At 41.0% G+C, this 21,534-nt stretch overlaps 2 protein-coding genes across 2 annotated transcripts; both read right to left on the bottom strand.

Annotated features, from left to right (window-relative positions):
• Positions 1–253: 253 nt before the first annotated feature.
• Positions 254–20,739, bottom strand: LOC104957273 (uncharacterized). Its single transcript, XM_010784888.1, has 3 exons — positions 20,515–20,739; positions 6,048–6,100; positions 254–2,592 (listed from the first exon to the last, which is right to left on the bottom strand). The coding sequence occupies exons 2-3, from the start codon at positions 6,077–6,079 to the stop codon at positions 1,863–1,865; spliced, it is 762 nt and encodes a 253-aa protein (XP_010783190.1). The 5' UTR covers positions 6,080–6,100; positions 20,515–20,739; the 3' UTR covers positions 254–1,862.
• Positions 10,096–11,409, bottom strand: LOC104957272 (coiled-coil domain-containing protein 80-like; the record flags this gene model as incomplete). The annotated part of the gene is made up of 2 exons (XM_010784887.1): positions 10,096–10,486; positions 11,023–11,409. A coding segment is annotated over one exon (327 nt), but the record flags the coding sequence as incomplete, so codon positions are not given.
• Positions 20,740–21,534: the final 795 nt, after the last annotated feature.

Here is a 21,534-nt window from a genome sequence, read left to right as displayed (position 1 = left end):
AAAATGGCCAATGGCTTTAGGTGACTGATACAGAAGCTTTAGTACCACCGTTCGGCCTGTATGAAGATATGTTCAAATGTCCGGCGCGCTGCCAGGGAGTACCGGAGAGTCCGAAATCTAGCAAACTACTAGCTTTAAAGCCTTTCGGCACCGTTTACCCTACTACCTAATGATATTACTTGAAAATACTGGATATGTTGGACACACAAAGTACATCACAGCTTGCAAATGTTTAAAGTCAATTCCTTTATTTTACAATACAAATATAGTAGAAATGATTTGGCCGGCAAACAATGAGTGATAAGGGGAGTCGCAGAACTCAGAACTTCAATGAGCAAAACAGCGTATTATCACACGCTCACCATCTAACCTCAATCAGTTCCTTATAAGGCACTTAACCAAGCTGCAGGTTGAACTAATGTCATAGGCCAGCTAGAAACACAAAGCCTGACCTGAAAAAACAGAGCTAGTCGGGGGAATTGACGGCCCTTTGGTGCGTTTCTATCCAATGATTTAACCTTAGCTGAGGGGTGAACCACGTTGCGAGACGATAAGGTCAAGCCAAGTCCATTTGATTTGTATAGCCAAATATGACAAATTCGCCTCAGGGGTCAAAGCAATCTTCCTTTGTAGCCCCTGGCTTCAAAAACGTCCCCAAAAAACGTAAAATGTTGTGTATTGTAAGTGTTGGCTTGCTCAAAACAACGTATTTTACGTTTAGGAAAATCATCACGGTTTCCTTTATCTCTCTGACTGGGATTTTAGGTTTTGTCTGGCAGGCTATCGTTAAAAAAACTTGGCTCTGTCGAAACTGCTTTATGGTTCCCCTTCTGATCTCGTTAAGCTAAGGTTAAAAGGCTGCGGAAACTAAAGTGGTCCCACTCTGTAATGTTGTGCAATCAGTTACATTATTGACAGAAAAACAAAGAGTTGTCAGTGTACATGTATGTGATGATGTAACAACAGTGTGTAAACTAATCTTCCTAAATTTCAAAGTAGATACGATATTCATTCTGCTTAATTATGACGGAATTAATGATGACACAAAAAGTTATAAATAAGGACCGCTGCCTCGTCCTCCATCCTGTTTCTTCTCAGAATAAATCAATGTAAGTGAGGATATTATAAATACAAACCGAAGACATTAACATAGTTATAAAAAAAACATGACCTTTCCTCTCTCGCCTGCTCAGTGAAACGAGGGCGAGATTCCTGAAGGGACCGCAAGCTATGGCAAGGACCAGGGGCGGACTGGCCAGTGGGAATACCGGGAGTTTCCAGGTGGGCCGGTCGGTCGGTCAATTCACTAGCACCCTCCGTTGACAATTGACTTGCGGTACCGAGTTGGGCCGGTCGGCCGGTCGAGTTTCCCGGGCTGATATTTAGTCCCAGTCCGCCCCTGGCAAAGACTGTGTGTTCACAATTAGCTCTATGCTAGCAATTAGCATAGCTATGCTCCAGAATGAAGCAAACATCCACCTGTAAAAGGGCAGTATGGACATGGCAAAGCAGCGGATGAGCACATGTTAGGACTGTGGAGTGTTAAACACAGTTCTTTCAAAGATCTGATATCTATCGTCTACAAACCTCTCACTCGTGGCATTTGAAAAGTTGCCTTCTTCACAAGGCAAACATCTTCTGTCAAAGTGTCCAAAATAAAAAAATATACAAGATTTTGAGTTCAAAAATAAATCTGTACTTATTTAGTTTTCCTTCATTCGTTCCATGATCTTTAAAGTTACGTGGTGGTTTTGAACACACCGTCAAGTTGCATTCAGGTCCGTGAGTTGTTTGGTGATAAGATAAGAGATAAGATAGTACTTAATTGATCCCAATTTGGGACATTTTTGTGAGGCGTCCTGTCACTCGTACTCCTCCCCGGCCGTCGCAGCCTCTAGAGCAGCCAGAGCCTCTGCCACCATCGAGTCCATGACGCTATGCACCTCCCCTTCCTCCTCGTCCTCGCTCTTCATCACCGAGATCCCGCTCTCCACCGTTGAAACGTCCAGACCCTTGGGCAGTCGGAGCCCGTCCCTGGTGTCGACAGAGGACAGGCTGGTGGTGCTGGTCTGGAGGTCCACCGACAGGACGCTCCCTTCGTCCCCCGTGTCAAACAGATAGTCCGGAGTCCCGCCCACTCCCTCGTCTATCTCGTCTGCTGACAGGCTCTCTCTGCCAATCACACACTCCGTTACGCCGTTGTCCCACCTGCTCTTCGTCACATGGCGTTCCTGCTCGGAGAAGCTCCTCTGGTTCTCCTGTCTGTTGGGGTAAACGGGGACTTGGCTCTGGCCTCTTTCCTGCATCACCCACCTGGGTCCCAGAGTTTCTGGCTGGATGATGTACAGACCTCCATCTGTCGCCTGCCTGTGGGGCTCGTTGGGTTGTGAGTGCAGCCTGTGGTTGACGTGGTTGTTGTCCACCTCCAGTTTCAGCGTGCTGTCGTTGGACTTGCTGTAGCCCAGGTTGTTGAAGCCCTGCTTCTGCTTCTGCAGCGGGTCGCAGCGGGGGAGTTGGTGCGGCTGGTAGAGCGAGCTGCTGGCAGAGTCCGTCTTCCTCACATCCACCGCCACCGAGGGGTCGTACATGTAGCTGGGAGAGACAGACAGAAAAAAGTACTTTCAAAACCTTTCAAAAGGGTCAGAGTAGGTGGCCACCTCTGGTTCTGAAAAGTGGAGACAATGGGGTAGTGCCTAAAGTTTTATTTTTACTAATGGCCAGCAGGGGGCGACATCACTGGTTCCAAAAATAAATCAGTTTGTATAGAAGTCTACGAGAAAATCACCCAACTTCCTAAATTATTTACTGTAAATAAATTAAAGTAAAAGGTCGTCTAACAGTTTTAAAAAACAACTGTTGGATAAAACAAAACAAATGGAAGCTGATTATGCGTAAAGTCAAGTAAATAAAACCAAAAAATGCTAATAAATGGAAATTAATTCACACTTTGTTTTCTAAAAATAATGAGCACTTATTATGCGAAGAGGGCATTTCATAACAATGTTTTCATTCTCAATCAGATTAATACAAAGCAAACAAGGAAGTGCTTCAACCCCTATCTGATGGAGAGTTTTCCTACAATGGTATACATTATAAACACAAGATCTCACACAGCTCGACAGGTATTAGAGTGTTGGCAGGTGGGCTTTATTTTGTTGACAGAGTAACAGGCTGTCAGACATTACCTGCTGCGAGAGCCTCATGTTTTGTCATTTCATTTGTTTTGAGTCGTAACCCCGGCAGAGCTGCCTCCATCTCACACCTCTCCAGGAGCCTCGCTCTAACCGCCTCCTCGTCTCTCTTTCGTCTACCGTCCCTTTGCACTTCACTTGTCCTTGATCTGAGCGCCTTCACTCGAGTCTTTCCATCGATTGCCTCCTCTTTCTGTCTCAAGATGTCCTTTTCTTTCAGACTCACTGTATTTAAAAAAAAATCTCAACACCTCTTTTTTGACTTCAGACTATTCTTGTTCTTAACAAGGACTCCTGGTAAGCAGACACACAACCATCCACCGCCCACACACACACACACACACACACACACACACACACACACACACACACACACACACACACACACACACACACACACACACTTAAACAACTCTCGCTCCCTCACCCTGCATCCTCCCCTCTGTCTCCCTTCACAGTGGAGAGCTGAGAAAATGAATGTTTTTCCATTTCTCTCGCTCCTGGGCAGCGCCGCCGCTGAGCCAAGGTGAAATTTGAGGCTCAAGCCACACAAACAAACACACATCTAATACAAAAATAAGACCAATGAGTCATGAAGCTGGACATAAACGGCCAGGAGGAAGTACTTTCTTTCTCCAAGCTATTGTCTGGAAGCAGCCTTTCTGCTACAGTTTTTGAGACAAAAGCCTCGAAATGCTTGGGAAGGTTGAATACATTTGGAATATTAGTGTGACAGTAGTTATCAGACCTAAAAATAACCATTTTGAGGACAACAAGTCACTCAGAGAAATTCAGCTGCTCTATTCAAATGAGCATATAAGTAGATGCATTTGGTTCTTGAGAGTTCCTCCTTCCTCTCTCCATCGGGGTTCCCTCTCTGTGGTGTTTTTTATGTTAAAGAGTTCTTTTTATAGGATGCACCTCCGCCCTAGAAGAAGATTTTATTTGCATATGTTTTACCTGCGAAAGCTCGGCAGGCAAGTTGCCGTTTACTGCATTAGGTCAAATTGGGATTATGTTATAGTGTAAGATTCCTTTGAGCTAATACAACGATAAGCCATCCCTGCAGTATGTGCGCACAATGCCAACTCACTTCTAGCATTAGATTGAAGCTGGTTATAATGGTTTGAAATATAATGCAGTCAGTGGTACAAGTTGATTTTATGCCACTACAACTTTAGCCTACGATGAACATCTTTGTCTCGAGTGCATTTTCATATTAAAGGGGGGCATAACTTGCAAGCTTTGTTGCTAGCAATGTTCAAAAAAGACATTATTCTTTTGTATATACCTGTATTCACCCTCTGTCTCAAATGCTCTGTTTTAGCGCCCGTCCCTTTAAGCCCCCCTCCCAAAAAGCCCATACTTTGGGTTGATAGGCACATTCATTTGGGTGTATAATGTCTCTTTAAGCCAGAAGCAAAGGAAACATTGGTAAAGCTACAATGAAAATATAATTACTATCAAGTCAAAAGGAAATATCTCACAAAAAACTTTTGATACATTTGAAAATGTTTAGTGAGGCCTCTGCTTTAGCTTGTTTGGGGTGAGGCTTCATGCACTGCCTTTAAATAAGATCAAATGTCACATTTGGTGGTAAATGTGAAGAATTCTGACCGCTAAGACTCACTGTTTTTATTGTTTTGGATCAAATATACATTAAAACTAGTTCTGGAGATTTTTTTTTTGCCAGAGTCCTTGTAAATAAGAAAATTCAAATATTTTCTTTTTCAAAATAAAAGCATCAGCCTGGAATGTGTCAGCTCACAGAGACTGAATTGTTGACCCAGTAACCTAAAAGCCCACCCTGCCAACCCTAAACACCACTAAGCCCAGAAATGTGACACTCCAGACAATAACAGAGGTATGTGTGTGTGTCGCACGCATTCACATGTGTGTCTTTGACATGGGAAAGGAAAGAAAAAGTGAGGAGGGGGATTGCGGCTGTGGTATGCGAATCCCAGTGTGCCTTTTCATTAATCTGCAATCAAAATTGTTTCCCGGCCCCTGTTTCTATCTCCTCGCTCACCTCAAAAAGCACCGTGATGTCAGACCCTGACAACGATGCCGTGTAGGCTTTTAATGAGCAGACAGTCCTGCAAGGAAATACAGTAACCAAGGGTGATGGCTATTGGCATATTGACTCAGTTTGCACAAAGAGCCCACGTGAGGCTCAGCGCAGACATCATTTATAAATGGACCCTTCACTATCTGCATGAAATGAGACAAGAAATCATTATGTGGGCAAGGAGACATTTGAATTGTCCCTGTTCACCTGCAGATAAGGAAATCTAGCGAGAGGCTGTTAGTGAGGAGGCGGACTGGAATCTATGCTAAAGAGCTAACACGAATTAGCGCTTAAAATAAGTTGATTTATCAGAAAGACAAAGTGCTTAATGCTAACATGCTTACAATGGCAATGCTAGTAAGCAGTTATCATGTTTCCCATTGTAGTTTAGCACATTAGCTTGCTAGCATTTAGTAGAGCTAAATCTAATGTGAGTAAAAACCTGCTGAAGGCACTAGATTCAAACAAAGGCAAAAAGCAACACCCACATCAAATATTACAGACCTTACATGTTCACTGTAAGGTCTGTAAATTATTTAAATGGAGAGACAGTGTTTTTGGATCCCTTGTTATACTTTATTTATACTTCTTCAATCTAGTGAGTACCACAACTGAAAGACCTCCATGTCTTGGGGTGAACATTATTTATATTTCAAAACCATCAAACATGAAACAAAAACTGGCTACATGTCACTAGAGGAAAGTTAAAGAAATGGAGTTTGAATGAACCAATCATATATCAGTTTCTCTTTAAAGGATCCCAAAACCAAACAGAGGTAATTACTCACCTCTTTATCATCCTGCAGCATTGGCACCCCATTTGGCCAGCTGTGTAGTGGAGCTGTGAAGGGACATAAACAAAGACATCAGGCAATCTGAAGCAGCACAACTTCTGTAATATATATTTTAAAGCAGGTGACATTTGCCATCAATGTCCAAGCTATAGAGGCTACATTCATTCTTCAGCCACAGGAACTACAGCAAACACTTTGACTGATTGCGAGATGCTATTGATCGGACGGTTCACCAACTCTGACATGTGAGCGGTTTTTAAATGAGCGCCCTCTCGAGGAATTCGTCTCATCACTCAAGTTTTTGCTTTGCCCTTGGTCCCGACGGTGTTTGGACACAAGGATGAAAACTCTGTCTGCCTGAAGCACCGATAAAGATGTTATTGCCATCCATCACTGTTGTGTGGCAGTGTGTGTTGTGGAGTGTGTGTCTACGAGTGACCTTTTCTCTCCTGGTGGTGTGTTTCTCTAGGCTTTGGCATTTCATTGCCTGGGTAAATAATTAATCACTGAGTCTTGAATGGGTTTGTCTGAGAGCGAAGGAGAAGCAGATAGAGGACACAGTATCTCTTTGTGGAAGAAAGGAAATATGTCTGCCCACGAGACGTTTCTATTCTTAACCCCAACTTTCTGACCCTGCAGGTCCGTCCTTTACCTTTGGTCCAATCTTTCAACAGTGGGATGAGTTCAATAACTTTCGGGTGCTGCTTCATTTAATTACAAATACTATCAAAGCACATATGAACAACAATATTTATTTAAAAGGATAAGTCTGTATTGTACTTGTCATTTGACTTTTGCTTGGAGGGGCATTGGTGTTGAACATATCAACATAGCAACACAGGAAGTACTTGTTGGTGATTCATTGTTGTTTTTTCATGGGATTTGTTAAAAAGTGTGAGGTAAGAAGAATGTGCCATAGTTTTAGTTATGTGGAGGAAATTCATTCAACATGTAAGCATTAAAAAAGAAAATCTAAAGAGGGCCTGTTCACTAACCCTAACCCTACCCGAGTCAGCGTTTTAGCGCTTTGGGTTTTCTCAAGCTTTTGGTTTAAAATGTCTTCGGACATAGAAGCTAACGAGATGTTCACGTATTGTTCTACGACTTCAAATATGTGAGTAAATTCCCCACTGGTGAATGTCCACCATGTTCCATGTCCTAAAAGAGAGGTGGCTTAAAAGTGACTAAATACGATTACTTAACGTCATCAAGCTACACACGAATCGGCCTGTAGCATAAAGTGATAGTCAAGTAGTCAAGAGTTTATAGCCTGATGTTAGCTTTTCACTTCTGCCCATTACATTCAGGCTTCAGCAATTACACATGGTGTCAATATGTGGAGATTATCCCTCTGAACAGATGTGTGTTTGCCACAATATTCCAAAAACCATGGAAAAATCCCATTGCTTTTGTGTTGAGGCAGCCATTGCGATGCTAACTTCCAGGTTGGCCTACAACAACACGTAAACACTGCACCACTCTTTGTGAGGTCACATTGTTTGAACATGAAAGACTGTGTTGTTTGCTCACAAAGCAGCAAAGCATGACTTTGCTTTCCCGAGGCGTCTCATCACCCCTGTACAGGTTTGCTTCTACGCACCAAAACATAAAAAAGAGCCAAACAAAGTCAGCTCAAACACAGAACAAATCTCAAAATACACTCCTCTTGTCTTTGAGCGGCCTCTATTCTCTCCTTGTCCTTCATAGAAACGAGGTGGACTGTAACCGAGCTGAAACAATCCCCAACACACATTCAACATTTTAACCGGCACACATTCGCAGCTACTGTTGAAGAAGCCAAGAGGGTGTAGCATGAAAAGTGCAATTTGGAGATTCAGTGGTGCTTTAAATAGAGGACCCTGTTCCACACGGTTGCACCCACCAACCAAGAGTCCCTTATCTTCCAGTAGGGGGGTAAGACAGGAGGTAATTTCCCAGCGGGCATCGGGAACTATCACACTAATGGAGTGCCGCATCGGTCCCGGAAGAAGTCAGTATCAGCTGACTTTTACAATTACTGGTCACATTCAAACAGGTTAATAATCATCTGACGGGCTCCAACTCCCAATCCTCTCATGCTGATTTCCCCCTCCACCAGATGTCCTCTTCCTGTTGTTTGTTGAGCGATGGTTGTTGCGTTGTTGTGCATTATGTACATCTCATATCTCGGTGATATGTGTCTGCCTCTATCCGCTGTCTTTACCCTTAGGGATGTTTTAATGTGCTTGCGGGCTGCCTCAATGCATTCGGGGAACTTCATCACAAATCCAACTACATATCTATTTGTTGAAAAAGAATGGCCCTAAACCCTCTGACTGGATTGATGTGAATTAATTATGAGCTTGAATAAGTTTAGCTCCTTTCCTGGCACCATGTTTTCACTACAGATAAAAACACCGTGACAGTACATGGATTATTAAATGTTATGACAGCGGGGTAGTTAAGCAATAACTTCAAGTTAAATGATGCACATTTCTCTTAATAAAATACGGTTACATGAAGGGTAAACTAAAACAGTTTAATTAGAATTGCATTAATAAACTATTGTCCAAGTTTCACGCAGATAAAGCTGCCACTAAAAGGATTGGAGACTGCTGACTACATTTATATCTTTTAGCCTGTAGCTACGGAGCCAGAGCATTTTACAGTACAAATAAAACAAACAGTAGCACTAAGATATACCTTGTATAATACATACATTTCTTAAAAACATTTCAACCCGCAGTATAAGTAAATGATGACTAGTCCGTTTTTTTGTATTTGCGATAGTGTGTGACCACGAGGTCCCTTCAAAGATATAGCATTAAAAACAGGAGGTGAAGACAAAATGGAACAAGATAATCTTTCCAAGAATATTTACCCCTGCAGTCTATCTCATGACTTTCCCTCTCATGTGTCAAATCATGGGGACATAACAAGCTTGGACATAATGAAGCACTTGTGACAGGGATGTGACGTAAAACACACTTCTTCTTCATCTTACGGAAGGCTGCGTGTTTACTCAGCTCTTGGTTGTTGGAGTTGTATTATTACTGACTAAAACAGGTGCAATTAAATGTTTTAAATCAGGGGTTTTTCACCGAGGGCCACATACAGAAGAATATACGAAGGGCTGGGCCACTCACTAGAGGTATATTGCCTCATAAGTTACGTTAGAAGTTGGAAAAGTAAATCCAATGTATCTAAATTATTCTTGATACTTGAAAATGCTGTAAGAGAACGACAGCCTACATCACAGCTCTCCAGAGGGTTTACTTTACTTCGTTAGCAGCTCAGTCCTGAAAACAGAAGCTTCAGATTGCTTATAATTAGGGGAAATATGAAGGGTCTATTTCCAGGTTGTTATGTACATTTGTTAATGGGCTTTTTTCTTATCAACTTAGATTTGTTAGAACATGTTTTCAACTTTAATTGACTGAGTTTATTGGAAAATTGGGCCTATTAACATTACATTGCATTTAGCTGACGCTTTTTTTCCAAAGTGACTTACAATAAGTGCATTAGACCACGAAGATAGAACCTTGAAGAAAACAGAATCATATAAGTACATCAGGTTTCATAGAGCCAAAACATTTCAAGTGCTACTCAACTGGCTTTAGATAAGCCAGTCCTTTGTTAGTATGTAAGTGCTTTGTTAATAGTTCTATCGCTCGAAGTGGAGTCGAAAGAGATGAGTTTTCAGTCTGCGCTGGAAGATGTGTGAGCTTTCTGCTGTCCTGATGTCAATGGGGAGCTCATTCCACCATTTTGGAGCCAGGATAGCAAACCCACATGTTTTTGCTGATGGGAACTTGGGTCCCCCTCGCAGTGCGGATGCAGCGAGCTGTTTGGCCGATGCGGAGTGCACGTNTGAATGTGTGTTTGGTGGCGTGATCATTATTATTTAGAGTCATTGCGTGCCTATTGATTTGAACACGATCCGTGTATCCATCATTTCCTGGTCTTCTCTAAAGAAGAGGGACCAATGAAAACGTTGTCATGTTGCCGTTGGTCACCATGGAAACATTCATTAGCTAACAATGACATTATTGTGCTTAATATAAAGGGAGGTCAGGTACTCTTTAAAACAGCTGCTTCTACTTGAGTAAAGGATGTCTGTACTTTTGCCATCTCTGAGGAAAAGGAAAGAAGTGATGGCTGAAAGTAAAGAGGATCCTCAGGGAAATGTTAGGACCCATAACCCTGGTGATACCCGTCCTGGTATCCATGTTCGTATCCATGTTGGTGATATCCATACCCTCCGTACTCGTCCTCAAGGACGTACTATGCAATACATATATATATATATATATATTTAAGATGTGGAAAGGTGAAAGCAACAGGTGTGACGCTTTCACTAAGTGCTAAAAAAATTCAGGGAGGAGGTGGAGAATAGGGTAGGAAAGAAGTGATGCCTGAGAATCAACAGCAGGGCATAAAGGAAGTGTTTAGAGCAGGGGTGTCCAACCTTTTTTAACCGAGGGCCACATACAGAAAAATATACGAAGGGCTGGGCCGCTCTCTAGATGTATTTTGCCTCATAAGTTCAGTTATAAGTTGGAAAAGTCAATCCAATGTAGGTTAATTATTCTTGATACTTGAAAATGCTTTTAAGAAAAAAACAGCTTCCATCAAAGTTCTCCAGAGGGTTTACTTCATTCTGTTTATTTCAAGGTTGTTATGTAAATAAGTTATTGGGCTTTTTTCTTATCAACTTAAACTTGTTAGAAAATGTTTCCAACTTTAATTGACTGAATTTATTTGAAAAGTGAGCTTATTAACACGTGAATACTGTGTAACATAATTGAACATATATTTAAGAAGTAAGACAAGCAGAAGTTTATTATACTTAAGTCATTATACTTTTTTTATTTGCTGAGTGAGGGCCGATTCAAAATGCTCCGCGGGCCGCATTTTGCCCACGGGCCGTAGTTTGGACACCCCTGGTTTAGAAGATGGGAAGGAAAGAAGGGATGTTGGAAGTGTTTAGAGGATGGGAAGGAAAGAAGGGATGGAAAGTAAGAGGATCCTCAGGGAGATGTTACTCTTCTTAGTACCCATAACCCTGGTGATACCCATCCTGATATCCATGTTGGTGGTATCCATATCCTCCGTACTCGTCTTCAGGACATCTCATGCCCAGTGACTGCTGGATGGCCATCTCCTGCCTGCGCAGCTGCATGGAGTCCACCAGCTCGTAGATGATGGCCATGGAATACATGGGGGAGGGGTACCAGGACTTCACGTTACCATCCTTCCCCACTAACAGCATGGAGAAATACTCTGGGCTGACCTGGAAGTAGTTCCTCATGTCTTTCACCAGAGCGCCGGACATCCCCTCTCGCTCCACTGTGGCACTGCCTGGATGGGGAACACATAAGGATTAAAGGTCTCCTATCATACTGTTTCTCATCAATATATCACAGGTCTCAGATATATACAGAGCCTGTCTCTGATTGGCTGAAACACCAAACAGATCATTGCAGCATTACCCATAATCCCGTCTGTTTCAGCCCTGTTTCCAAAGTGCTGATTCTCTGTCTGTTACTTTAGATGAAAAATAAGGAGCCCCTCCCCACGCCCCTCTGAGAGACATTTGGTTACAAAGAACACAATGGTGCTCTAGGAGGAGATTCAGGTGATAAGGGGGGGGGGGGAGTTACCTTGGTTGCTGATTGGCTAATGGTTACACAAGACAAGACATCGTTATGACATCATAAAGTGGCCAAAATCTGATCAGCTCATTTTCAGACAGGTTTTTATAGAAATGGATCAAAAAGAGAGAGAATCTTTGTTCCTGAAACTTTCAGAGTCTCTTTCCACAGAGGGGTCACATGTTGATGTAGAAGAGACATGAAGAAGAGGGGATACATGTTGATGTAGAAGAGACATGAAGAAGAGGGGACACATATTGATGTAGAAGAGACATGAAGAAGAGGGGACACATGTTGATGTAGAAGAGACATGAAGAAGAGGGGACACATGTTGATGTAGAAGAGACATGAAGAAGAGGGGATACATGTTGATGTAGAAGAGACATGAAGAAGAGGGGACACATGTTGATGTAGAGGAGACATGAAGAAGAGGGGACACATGTTGATGTAGAAGAGACATGAAGAAGAGGGGACACATGTTGAGAAGAGACATGAAGAAGAGGGGACACATGGTGATGTAGAAGAGNATTTGGAGACTGCCCCTGACTACATAGTATCTTTTAGCCTGTAGCCTACGGAGCCAGGCATTTTACAGTACAAATAAAAACAAACAGTAAGCACTAAGATATACTTGTATAATACATACATTTCTTAAAAAGACATTTCAAACCCGCAGATAAGTATGCATGACTAGTCCGTTTTTTGTATTTGTTGCCGGATAGTTGTGACCACGAGGTCCCTCCAAAGATATAGCATTTAGAAACAGGAGGTTGAAGACAAAATGGAACAAAGTAATTCTTCCAAGTAATATTTACCCCTGCAGCTCATCTCATGACTTTCCCTCTCATGTGTCAAATCATGGGGAATAACAAGCTTGGACATAATGAAGCCCACTTGTGACAGGGATGTGAACGCTAAAACCATTCTTCTTCATTCTTACGCGAAGGCTGCGTTGTTTACTCAGCTCTTGTTTGTGGGAGTTCATTATTACTGGACTAAAACAGGGTGCAATTAAATGTTTTAAATCAGGGGGTTTTTCACGAGGGCCACATACAGAGGAATATACGAAAGGGGCTGGGCCACCATCCTACGAGGTATATTGGCCTCATAAGTTACGTTAGGAAGTTGGAAAAGTAAATCAATGCTATCTAAAATTATTCTGATACTTGAAAATGCTGTAAAGAACGACGTACATCACAGCTCTCACAGAGGGTGTTACTTTCTTCGTTAGCAGCTCGGGCCTTAAAACAGGAAGCTTTCAGATTGCTTATAATTTAGGGGGAAATATGAAGGGTCATTTCCAGGTTGTATGTACATTTGTTAATTGGGCTTTTTCTTATCAAACTTTAGATTTGTGTAGAACATGTTTCAACTTTAATTGACTGAGTTTATTTGGAAAATTGGGCCTATTAACATTACATTGCATTTTAGCTGACGCTTTTTTCCAAAGTGACTTACAATAAGTGCCATTTAGACCACGAAGATAGAACCTGGAAGAAAACAAATCATTAGTACCATCAGGTTTCATAGAGCCATAAACATTTCAAGTGCTACTCAAACTGGCTGTAGATAAGCCAGTCTTTGTTAGTATGTAAGTGCTTTGTTAATAGTTCTATCGCTCTAAAGTGGGAGTTCGAAAGAGATGAGTTTTCAGTCTGCGCCGGAAGATGTGTGAGCTTTCTGCTGTCCTGATGTCAATGGGGAGCTCATTCCACCATTTTGGAGCCAGGATAGCAAACCAACATGTTTTTGCTGATGGGAACTTAACACATGAATACTACTGTGTAACATATTTGAACATATATATTTAAGAAGTAAGACAAGCAGAAGTTTATTATACTTAAGTCATTATACTTTTTTTATTTGCTGAGTGAGGGCCGTTTCAAAATGGTCCGCGGGCCGCATTTGGCCCCCGGGCAGTAGTTTGGACACCCCTGTTTTAAATGAAACAAATTGTCTATGTTTCTGTTTCTTACATAACGAGGACACACCATCCCACAGGCCGACTGATGGTTGGCTGCCTGGGTCGGAAAAAGCTGGTTTGCATCCTCGTGGAGTTGGGTTCCCAATTTGCAAGGCAAAAACTCTCTCAGTGTGGCCTGGGTGCTGCCCATGTGACTGCAGAGCTACCTCGGGCTGAGCATCCTGCTGCTAGTCAGTAGGAAGAGCTCAAAGTCAGAGAGGAGGTGCTCCTCAGGGCAGAGATACAGTCACACTGCCATTTTAGCTTGTTACATCACAAATAAATAAGTGACATTAGCGTCAAACGTCGAAGACAACTCCCAAGATCTCTGCCTGAAGACAAACATGACTAACAAGGCGGGCTGACTTATGCTCTGGCTCCACTGTGTCTACTCGCAGCTGTCATCTTAGCCCCACTGTGTTTGCAGAGTAAATAACTTTAAATACACAGAGAGAAGTGGGAAAACCAGTGTGGCATGTTAAATATTAAGACTACACAGCGAGAAGGAGGAAAACCAGTGCGGTAATAAAGAGTTCCCCATGGTCCGAAAAGTTAGATTCTTTAGACCGAAGCTGATTCAATGCAAGTGGTTCTGCCAAACTTGAAGCGTAACAACTTCATGAAAAGATGATGAGAGAAGACGTCTTTAAAGTGCTTGCTTTGCCCATCAAAATGTTGACACATAAGACAGAAAAGAGCAGCACATTCTAACAATAACAACCAGCCCAAACGCAACCCACAACTAGATACTCTGTTGTGTAGCTGAAGTGTTTTTACTGAAGTAATCCACTATTTCAGTATTTTATCATGTTATGCCTTTACTTTATTTAACTCCAAGTATCCAGAACACCTCTTTTTATTTGTATGCTTGTCATCCATCACAACTTAGATAAATATATGTAATCATTTTAAAACAGTAGATTTTAGATCATGAAGTAATGGCAAAGCTTGATGAGGAAGGCAGGATGTGAGTTGTAACAACGCCATGTACACCTCACAGTATTGAGGAATCTATCCAGCAGGCTTCACAGTAACAGCAGCATCGGACTCAGATTCACAGCAGCATATCCAAATGACCAATCATGTTGTTTCCCTGGAGACTCCCCAAAGTCATAACGAGATCAGGAATTCAATCTGTGCATTGTTGGCCGGCTAAAACAGGGCTTGATCTGCTCCCTGTGCTATTCAATATCTTATATATTGCTCTTGTTTTATGATAGGGAGGACTGGAGGACGATTACTGAAGGGGGGAGATATTTCAGCGCTGGCAGCCAGCTCCCGTTCCTTCACTTTCTGAGTTTTCTCCGGGGGAAATTGAAACATTTCATCTTGGAGAAACAGGTGCAATAAAACTGAGATTGCTGTAGAGTGTCCCCTAAAAGTGGACTGGATTGAAATCCAGGGGATAACGCTGGACCTGGCAGTCAGAGCCAATATTGAACGATTGCTGCGGGTGGAGAAATTCCTCAGGAAAGATAAGGCTTAACATAATTCTTCCTCTGGAAAGAGTCCAGCTGAAATGTATTTGACCTGTTAAGAGTTTAGTTTAAAAACAGTTATTATGCGGGGAAGGAGTGGTGAGTGGTTCTTTCCACACTAATTGAGGGGTTTCATTACCAGAGAGGATTATACTGTGAGCTTCAGAGGTGCTAGAAGGCAGATCTTTTTTTAACCTTTGGACAAGAGAAGTAAACCCTGGCGGTAGCTTCATATTTCATGGATAGCACACAGAGATGCGATTGGTGTGTTCTCATATAACTCCTTGCAAGGAAGCATATTGATGTCAAACATATTTCTGCCAATGGTTTCACAATATGTACAGGTGTTGAAAATGTAGCATCGCTCAAAGGCAGTAAAAAAGAAGAGTGTAAACATGTAAACAAGAGGATATGTTTTGTGAGGAAACACAGGGCACCTTCAACCCCACTCTATATGTACATTTGTGCATTGAGATTACCTCCATACGGTTCTCAACATGGCGATGGCTGAGCTGGCTTACGATGCTAACACTGCTAAAGCTAACGGTGATAACCTGTTGGGGTTAATCAACGCTTAATCGACGTATGTGCACAGAGCAAATTGCCAGTGATTGGCTCGCCATACACGGGGACTAGTTGTCGGAGCATCTATGTAAAAAAAATGACGTTTGGATTACATAGAGAGATCGGACATCTGACACCATTCCCTTCATAGCAAATGTGTTGTTTCCTGGTGTATTTCTGTTTAAATGGTGAATAATAAGGATGAAAATACAAATAAATAGGTGTACTGATTCGATCTTCGTTCTCTCATACGACCTCAAAACTAAAAAACACTCTCTAAATATAGTCATCCTCCAGCATATCTGATAACGATTGTTTTTGTTTTGCCCTTGGACGACTGAAATCTATCCACAACCTTTTTCCTGTCTAACCGAGGGTTTGAGTTGCGGGTCTAAACACTGCACATACCAAGAATATGAAACTACACGCAGGTGGATGAGGATTAGAGAGCCTGAATAACTTTAGAGGCCTCCTAATAGATAGATCATACAAATCCCTTTTTCTCTTATCTTCAGACAGTAATTGAATGCTCATTCGGAGAGTTGTTGCCCTGAGGTGTAGATATGAATATTTCTCTCGAGGGTCTCTGGTGAACTTTACAACAAAGGAGTCTTTCAATACAAGGACCCCGCTGTTGCTACATAACTCGGTCCCCTGATGGAACTGTAATGTAAGCTGAGTGTTACCTTTATAAAGTATCATTTATATCTTGACACCTTCTGGAGTGTTTGTCTGTGTTTTGTGTGTGTGAAGGTACGGTGAGAAGAGAGATCATGTTAACGTGGGAGGGGTTTGTTGATGGAAAAGTGGGCGAACTCGTCTCACATCCATATGATGGACTGTTGTTGTTTTGGGGCTTCCTTGTAAAAAAATGTTATTTTGTGGTGAATCCTACAAATTGAAAACAAGGTCCCCTTTCTCTAATCCGATCTAAAAAGCTGCAAAGATGAACTGTTTAGCCTTGAAGCAAGAATGTGAAGCATATCTATTTTAATGTCACTCCAAACTGAATATCTTTGGTACTAAACATCACTTTATAGACATTATTTTGGGCTCTGGACCCACACAATTGAGTTTACCTGAACACATCCTTTGAGGGAAGACAAGATTGAGAAGCCGCTTGTCTACATAGCCGCCTTGCGTTTTCCCAAAATAAAAAAGCATGATGGGTCTCAGGATGACATGAGCCTTTTACTGACATAAGAGCAGATGTTATCACTGGAAGTTGCTCAGAAAGATATGCAGAGGTATCACAATATCTCAACATTCCATTTAAGGCGATACATAATGATATGGAAATATTGGCGAGCCCCAACGGATGGTATAAAGTTGCATCCCTTATTTCGTACTTTGAAAAGCAAAAGGTACAGTAATCCAGTCTTTCTTATTGTCATATAAAATCAACCTGTTGCTAATTTAAACCTGATCTAAAATCCATTCCATTTAATTCAGCTGAAACTGGCTATTATCCCATATCACAAATAAAGAAGAAGCACTTATTGGCAGGATTTCCTTGTAGCTGCCGGTGTTACCTCTGCCTTTCTCTGCTGAGAGAGAACTGCAGCATTCGATAAGCTGGTCAATGTAGCCTCTTATCAGCTCTGAGGCTTTTCAAATCAGCCTGAAATGTCAATACACCGTGCTAAAGTCTGAGCAATGACAAGAAAAAGTGGCGCTGTCTCGCCCGCTGCTTCATCCAGCTTTTAATAGCCTGCATATACAGTAAATGAGATAACCTCCCACACCTGATAATGCTTCCCATAAAAGAGCGAGTGATGTCAGAGTGATGTTATTGTGTAACCTCACAATAAAACACTTTTAAATATCTGTCAAATCATAATTCATTTTCAATTGATTTGGATGCGACGGGCTCGCCTTTAACTGTCTTATATGAATACGCCTGGTGCGATCAGGCAAGTGTATCCATGGTGAGTTGTCATGCCGACCAATTTATATTAATTTAACACTCGTAATGGATCAATTTAGATATGGATTTTCCGCCTACACAAGCAACTTACTCAAAGTAGTCCATGTACATTTTGGGAGGTCAAGCTCCAAACTTCTTTTTATTTGGCCTTGAGCTGCAGTCCGATGAAAACATGCCCTGTCTCTCCTCTCTATTACACAGCAGCCCTCTCTTATCAATAGCACCCCCCCCCCTCCTCTCACACTGCAAACAGACCTGCTGCTGTTTTTCCCCCCGTGGATCCTCCTGAGCCAGGAGCTCTTGATTATACTTTAAGCGAGTAAACAAACCTCGTTTTCTTTTCATATAGAGCCAGTGATGCAGCTATAAATAAAACAGGGGCTAAACAACATGTTTAAGTGGGTCTAACCATTCAAACAACGATAATGTACACATTTATTTTATGTTAGTTTTTACGGAGATATATTTGCACACATTATCCAGGTTAATATTTACAGTAAGTTTGAATATACAAGTCAAAATAAGGCTGTTTAGTTGAATAGTGTGTTTTCTGATATTGTATAAGCAAAATATTCAATGTAATTCTTCATTAATCATTAAATAAAAGTATCTATTAGTAGCATCTTCAGATAGAAAGACATGCAGAGGAAGAGGGCACTTCTGACTGTCATGAATTTCTGTTTCCTGTTTGATTTGGAAAGGCCTTTTTTCTCATGTGTCATGGTCTTGTTTTACTTTCCTGTGTTTTCCTGCCTGATTGTGTTCACCTGCTGCCCCTGTTTCCCCCTCTCCAGCTGAGTCTTTTGTTCTTTGTCAGTACGTAGATGTTCCTGTGGGTTCTCCCTGTGTTCCCGATCCGCTTCTTGTGCTCTATGGTCTGTACAGGTTCAGTTTTTATTTGTGCTGTTTGCCTGGTTCCCCTGTTTTTGTGTTAAACTGTTTTTGTTTGTTTATCATGCCATCATCTTTGTACTGCTTTTAGACCCAACACCCTGTCAAATCCTGACAGTAACACAAGACAACAAGACTATGCAAAAGTGCCCGAAAATATATATATTAATAGGCTTCTTTATTATGAAATCTGTTTAGGAGCGTCAGTACACTCCCTTATCCATTACATATTATAAAATGTTCTTGGAAATTCATTACACAATCTTTATCCGTGCAACAACAGCATTGAGATCTTTTCACCCGTTTACATCCTGTTTCAGGTCGAGTCATCCATCCTGCTGCAAGGCAAACTAGCCCTTGGGCAAATAATATTTGCATACGCTTTTAATGGCTGGTTTTGTCTAATAGGCTGCCACATGGGTGGAGTCTGCCTCTAAAGCCAGGAAAATGTGTTTTCCAAACCGCAGCGGAGCACATTGTGTAAATCAATTGTCAGGATGTTGTAAATCTAACCTGACTTGAGGTAAAAAAAAACTGACCAGAAAACCATCACAGAGTTTAAAGAGACATTTGATATATGAGAGCTGCTTCTAGACGGCGGTTAACATGAGTGTTGAGAGATAAACGGCAGACAGGACAGGTTTGCGCTCAAGCATCAAGTTTGTGTGCCTTTTTAAACGACCCAGGGTTCAGCGGGGCTACGTGTTAGATGTGCAAACATAGCTCAAGGCCGTGTACAGGAGCTCTGGTTAACTAATTCAAGACCACTCCTCGGCCTCTCCACTCCATCCTAACAAAGGACAAATGCCCCCCATTCACTCATTAACTTCACCTGCCTGCAGTGAATGTGTTCAGGCCTGGATGGAATTTATCAGCGTCTGTGTGTCACTTTAACAACATTGTAGGGACATATTGAAACTTTTATATATTTTGTTTTTACAAAGATACACACATTTATATTCTACTACAGCTGGTATGATTAGAGAACAGAAACTGATTGGCTAACATTTGCTTGCACCAGCTTTAGACATGTTTTACAGAGATTAGTTAAAAGGCCCAAAATGATGTCTTTAAATATTTAGTTTTGTCTGTCCAAACCAAAAAGATGTTCAGTTTAAGACGATATAAAACAAAGAAAATGATACTGCAAAAGCATATATTAGAGAGGCTATGTAAAATGTGTTATTTATGATTTTTCTGTCGATGAACAGTTAGTCTTCTAATCATTTCAGCTAAGATTCAATATATATTACGGCTACTGAAATATAATTTGGCTTTTGAAATGTTCGCATAATAAGATGTTTGGATAAAGAAATTAATCAATAATGCAAAAGATCCTAAGTTAGATATAAAAACAAACACATGATGGGCCTTTTACAGCCTGATCACTATCTGAAGGCCAACACAATATTTTGAAATATATAGTATTTGTCTACCATAATTGTTTTATAAATAGGGACAATAAAGATTAAAATGTATAAAAGGATAAATGATCAAATACAAATATGAAAACACGACTTATTTGCTTTCTTTTAGTTACACTCATGCCTACTGACAGTTCATAAACGTATTGATAACTTATATGAATGTATTTTTTATTTTATAGTGTGTGCTAACAGCCATGTGCCATTAAGTGCAACAGGTGTGCACTCACATCTCCAAAGTGTGTCAAAAACTACATTTTGCGTAGGCTATCTAAAAACAAAAGCTTAAAGGGGTCTTATCGTACTTTATTTAATCTTTATTTACCATTTAATACAGCCTTATAACAACCTTATTATCTATAGCAAGGTGACGTTATTGTATTTCTTTGTTTTTCAAAGCGACTCGGCATATGGCTGACATCACCACTCAGGGCTCACCTGTCGCTGTGAGCAACCGTCGAAGCTGAGCTCACCACGGTTTAACAACGCTTCAACAACACTTTTCACACACTTTAAAGTTAATTCAGAACATTATTTTTGATGTGAGAAAGCCTTAAAGGATAGAAAATGTATCGACCTACCTGTTGCGCTAAGCGAAGGAGTGGCACTTTGCCCTAGGTATCAAAAAAGCACGGATAACTTCAGTTGTCATCTAAGTCTTCTAGTTCGGTCTTAGTAGAAATCAATACACGTGTAAAAGTAAAGCTCCAATGAATTTCTTCTCGCTGGATAAGACTTCTTTCCCTGTGTTTGTGTTGTTTTGGAGAAGAGTTTCCCCCCCTCGGTGATTCCACAGTCCCATGTCTCCTGTCTGAACACCGTCTGATGGTTAGTTAGCCTGGGAAACTAGTCACTATTGGACCACTGTCAACGTAAACAAGGTGAACTACAACTGTTTCCGGTCACAACTTTCAAAAGAAAACTCCTGTACCCTGAGAAACTTTTATTATTTACTGTATCTATCAAATATGTACTTTACTGAACTATCTGCTTGGTCTTTTAACACTGTAGTATTACTATTTACTTCAGTCCAGAGTACACCTTATTCCTACGTTGTTGTTTTTTTGTAATTCAAATTATTATTGAATTTTCCATTCAGAACAAAGAAACATTGGCACTACACTGCATTAACACATCCCTCTCCCCCGTTGTCCAGGAATTGACATTAAAAGACATGGAAAACGTAAAATAATAATAATCACAAAATAGAAAATTAGGTATATCAGCCTTATTCCTAAATGTTAAATAAATGCTTTAAAAAAGGTAAAGAGGTGAACAGAATCTCAAACACGAGTAAAATAAACAAGTTTTAAAATATATTTCCACAATAATAACCATAACCTAAGAGGGGTTGCTTAATTTTAAGAGATGACAATGAAAAAGTCGGAACCATATTATAACTTATCAATGGCTTTGTGACAATTGTCATTTCTTAAAATGCATCACACTGCATTTATTTAAAGTTATATTGTTGACAGTATGCCTAATACAAATACATACCATCTGACCCCATCATTGCAACTACACCATTATTATTATTATATATATAAATACATACAATACAATACAATATATATATACCTTATGAGCCTTTAATATGC

The sequence above is a fragment of the Notothenia coriiceps genome, unplaced genomic scaffold (assembly GCF_000735185.1).
Source record: "Notothenia coriiceps isolate Sejong01 unplaced genomic scaffold, NC01 NC01_scaffold00026613, whole genome shotgun sequence".
NCBI lineage: Eukaryota > Metazoa > Chordata > Actinopteri > Perciformes > Nototheniidae > Notothenia > Notothenia coriiceps.
This window is presented reverse-complemented; position numbering and strand designations above follow the sequence as displayed.

Bases quoted from the DNA above. Each gene is read 5' to 3' on its own strand.
- LOC104957273 (XM_010784888.1), bottom strand. From the start codon at position 6,079: ATGGGGTGCCAATGCTGCAGGATGATAAAGAG. The intron at 2,593-6,047 runs GTGAGTAATTAC...TGTCTCTCCCAG, and splicing joins TGCTGCAGGATGATAAAGAG to CTACATGTACGACCCCTCGG.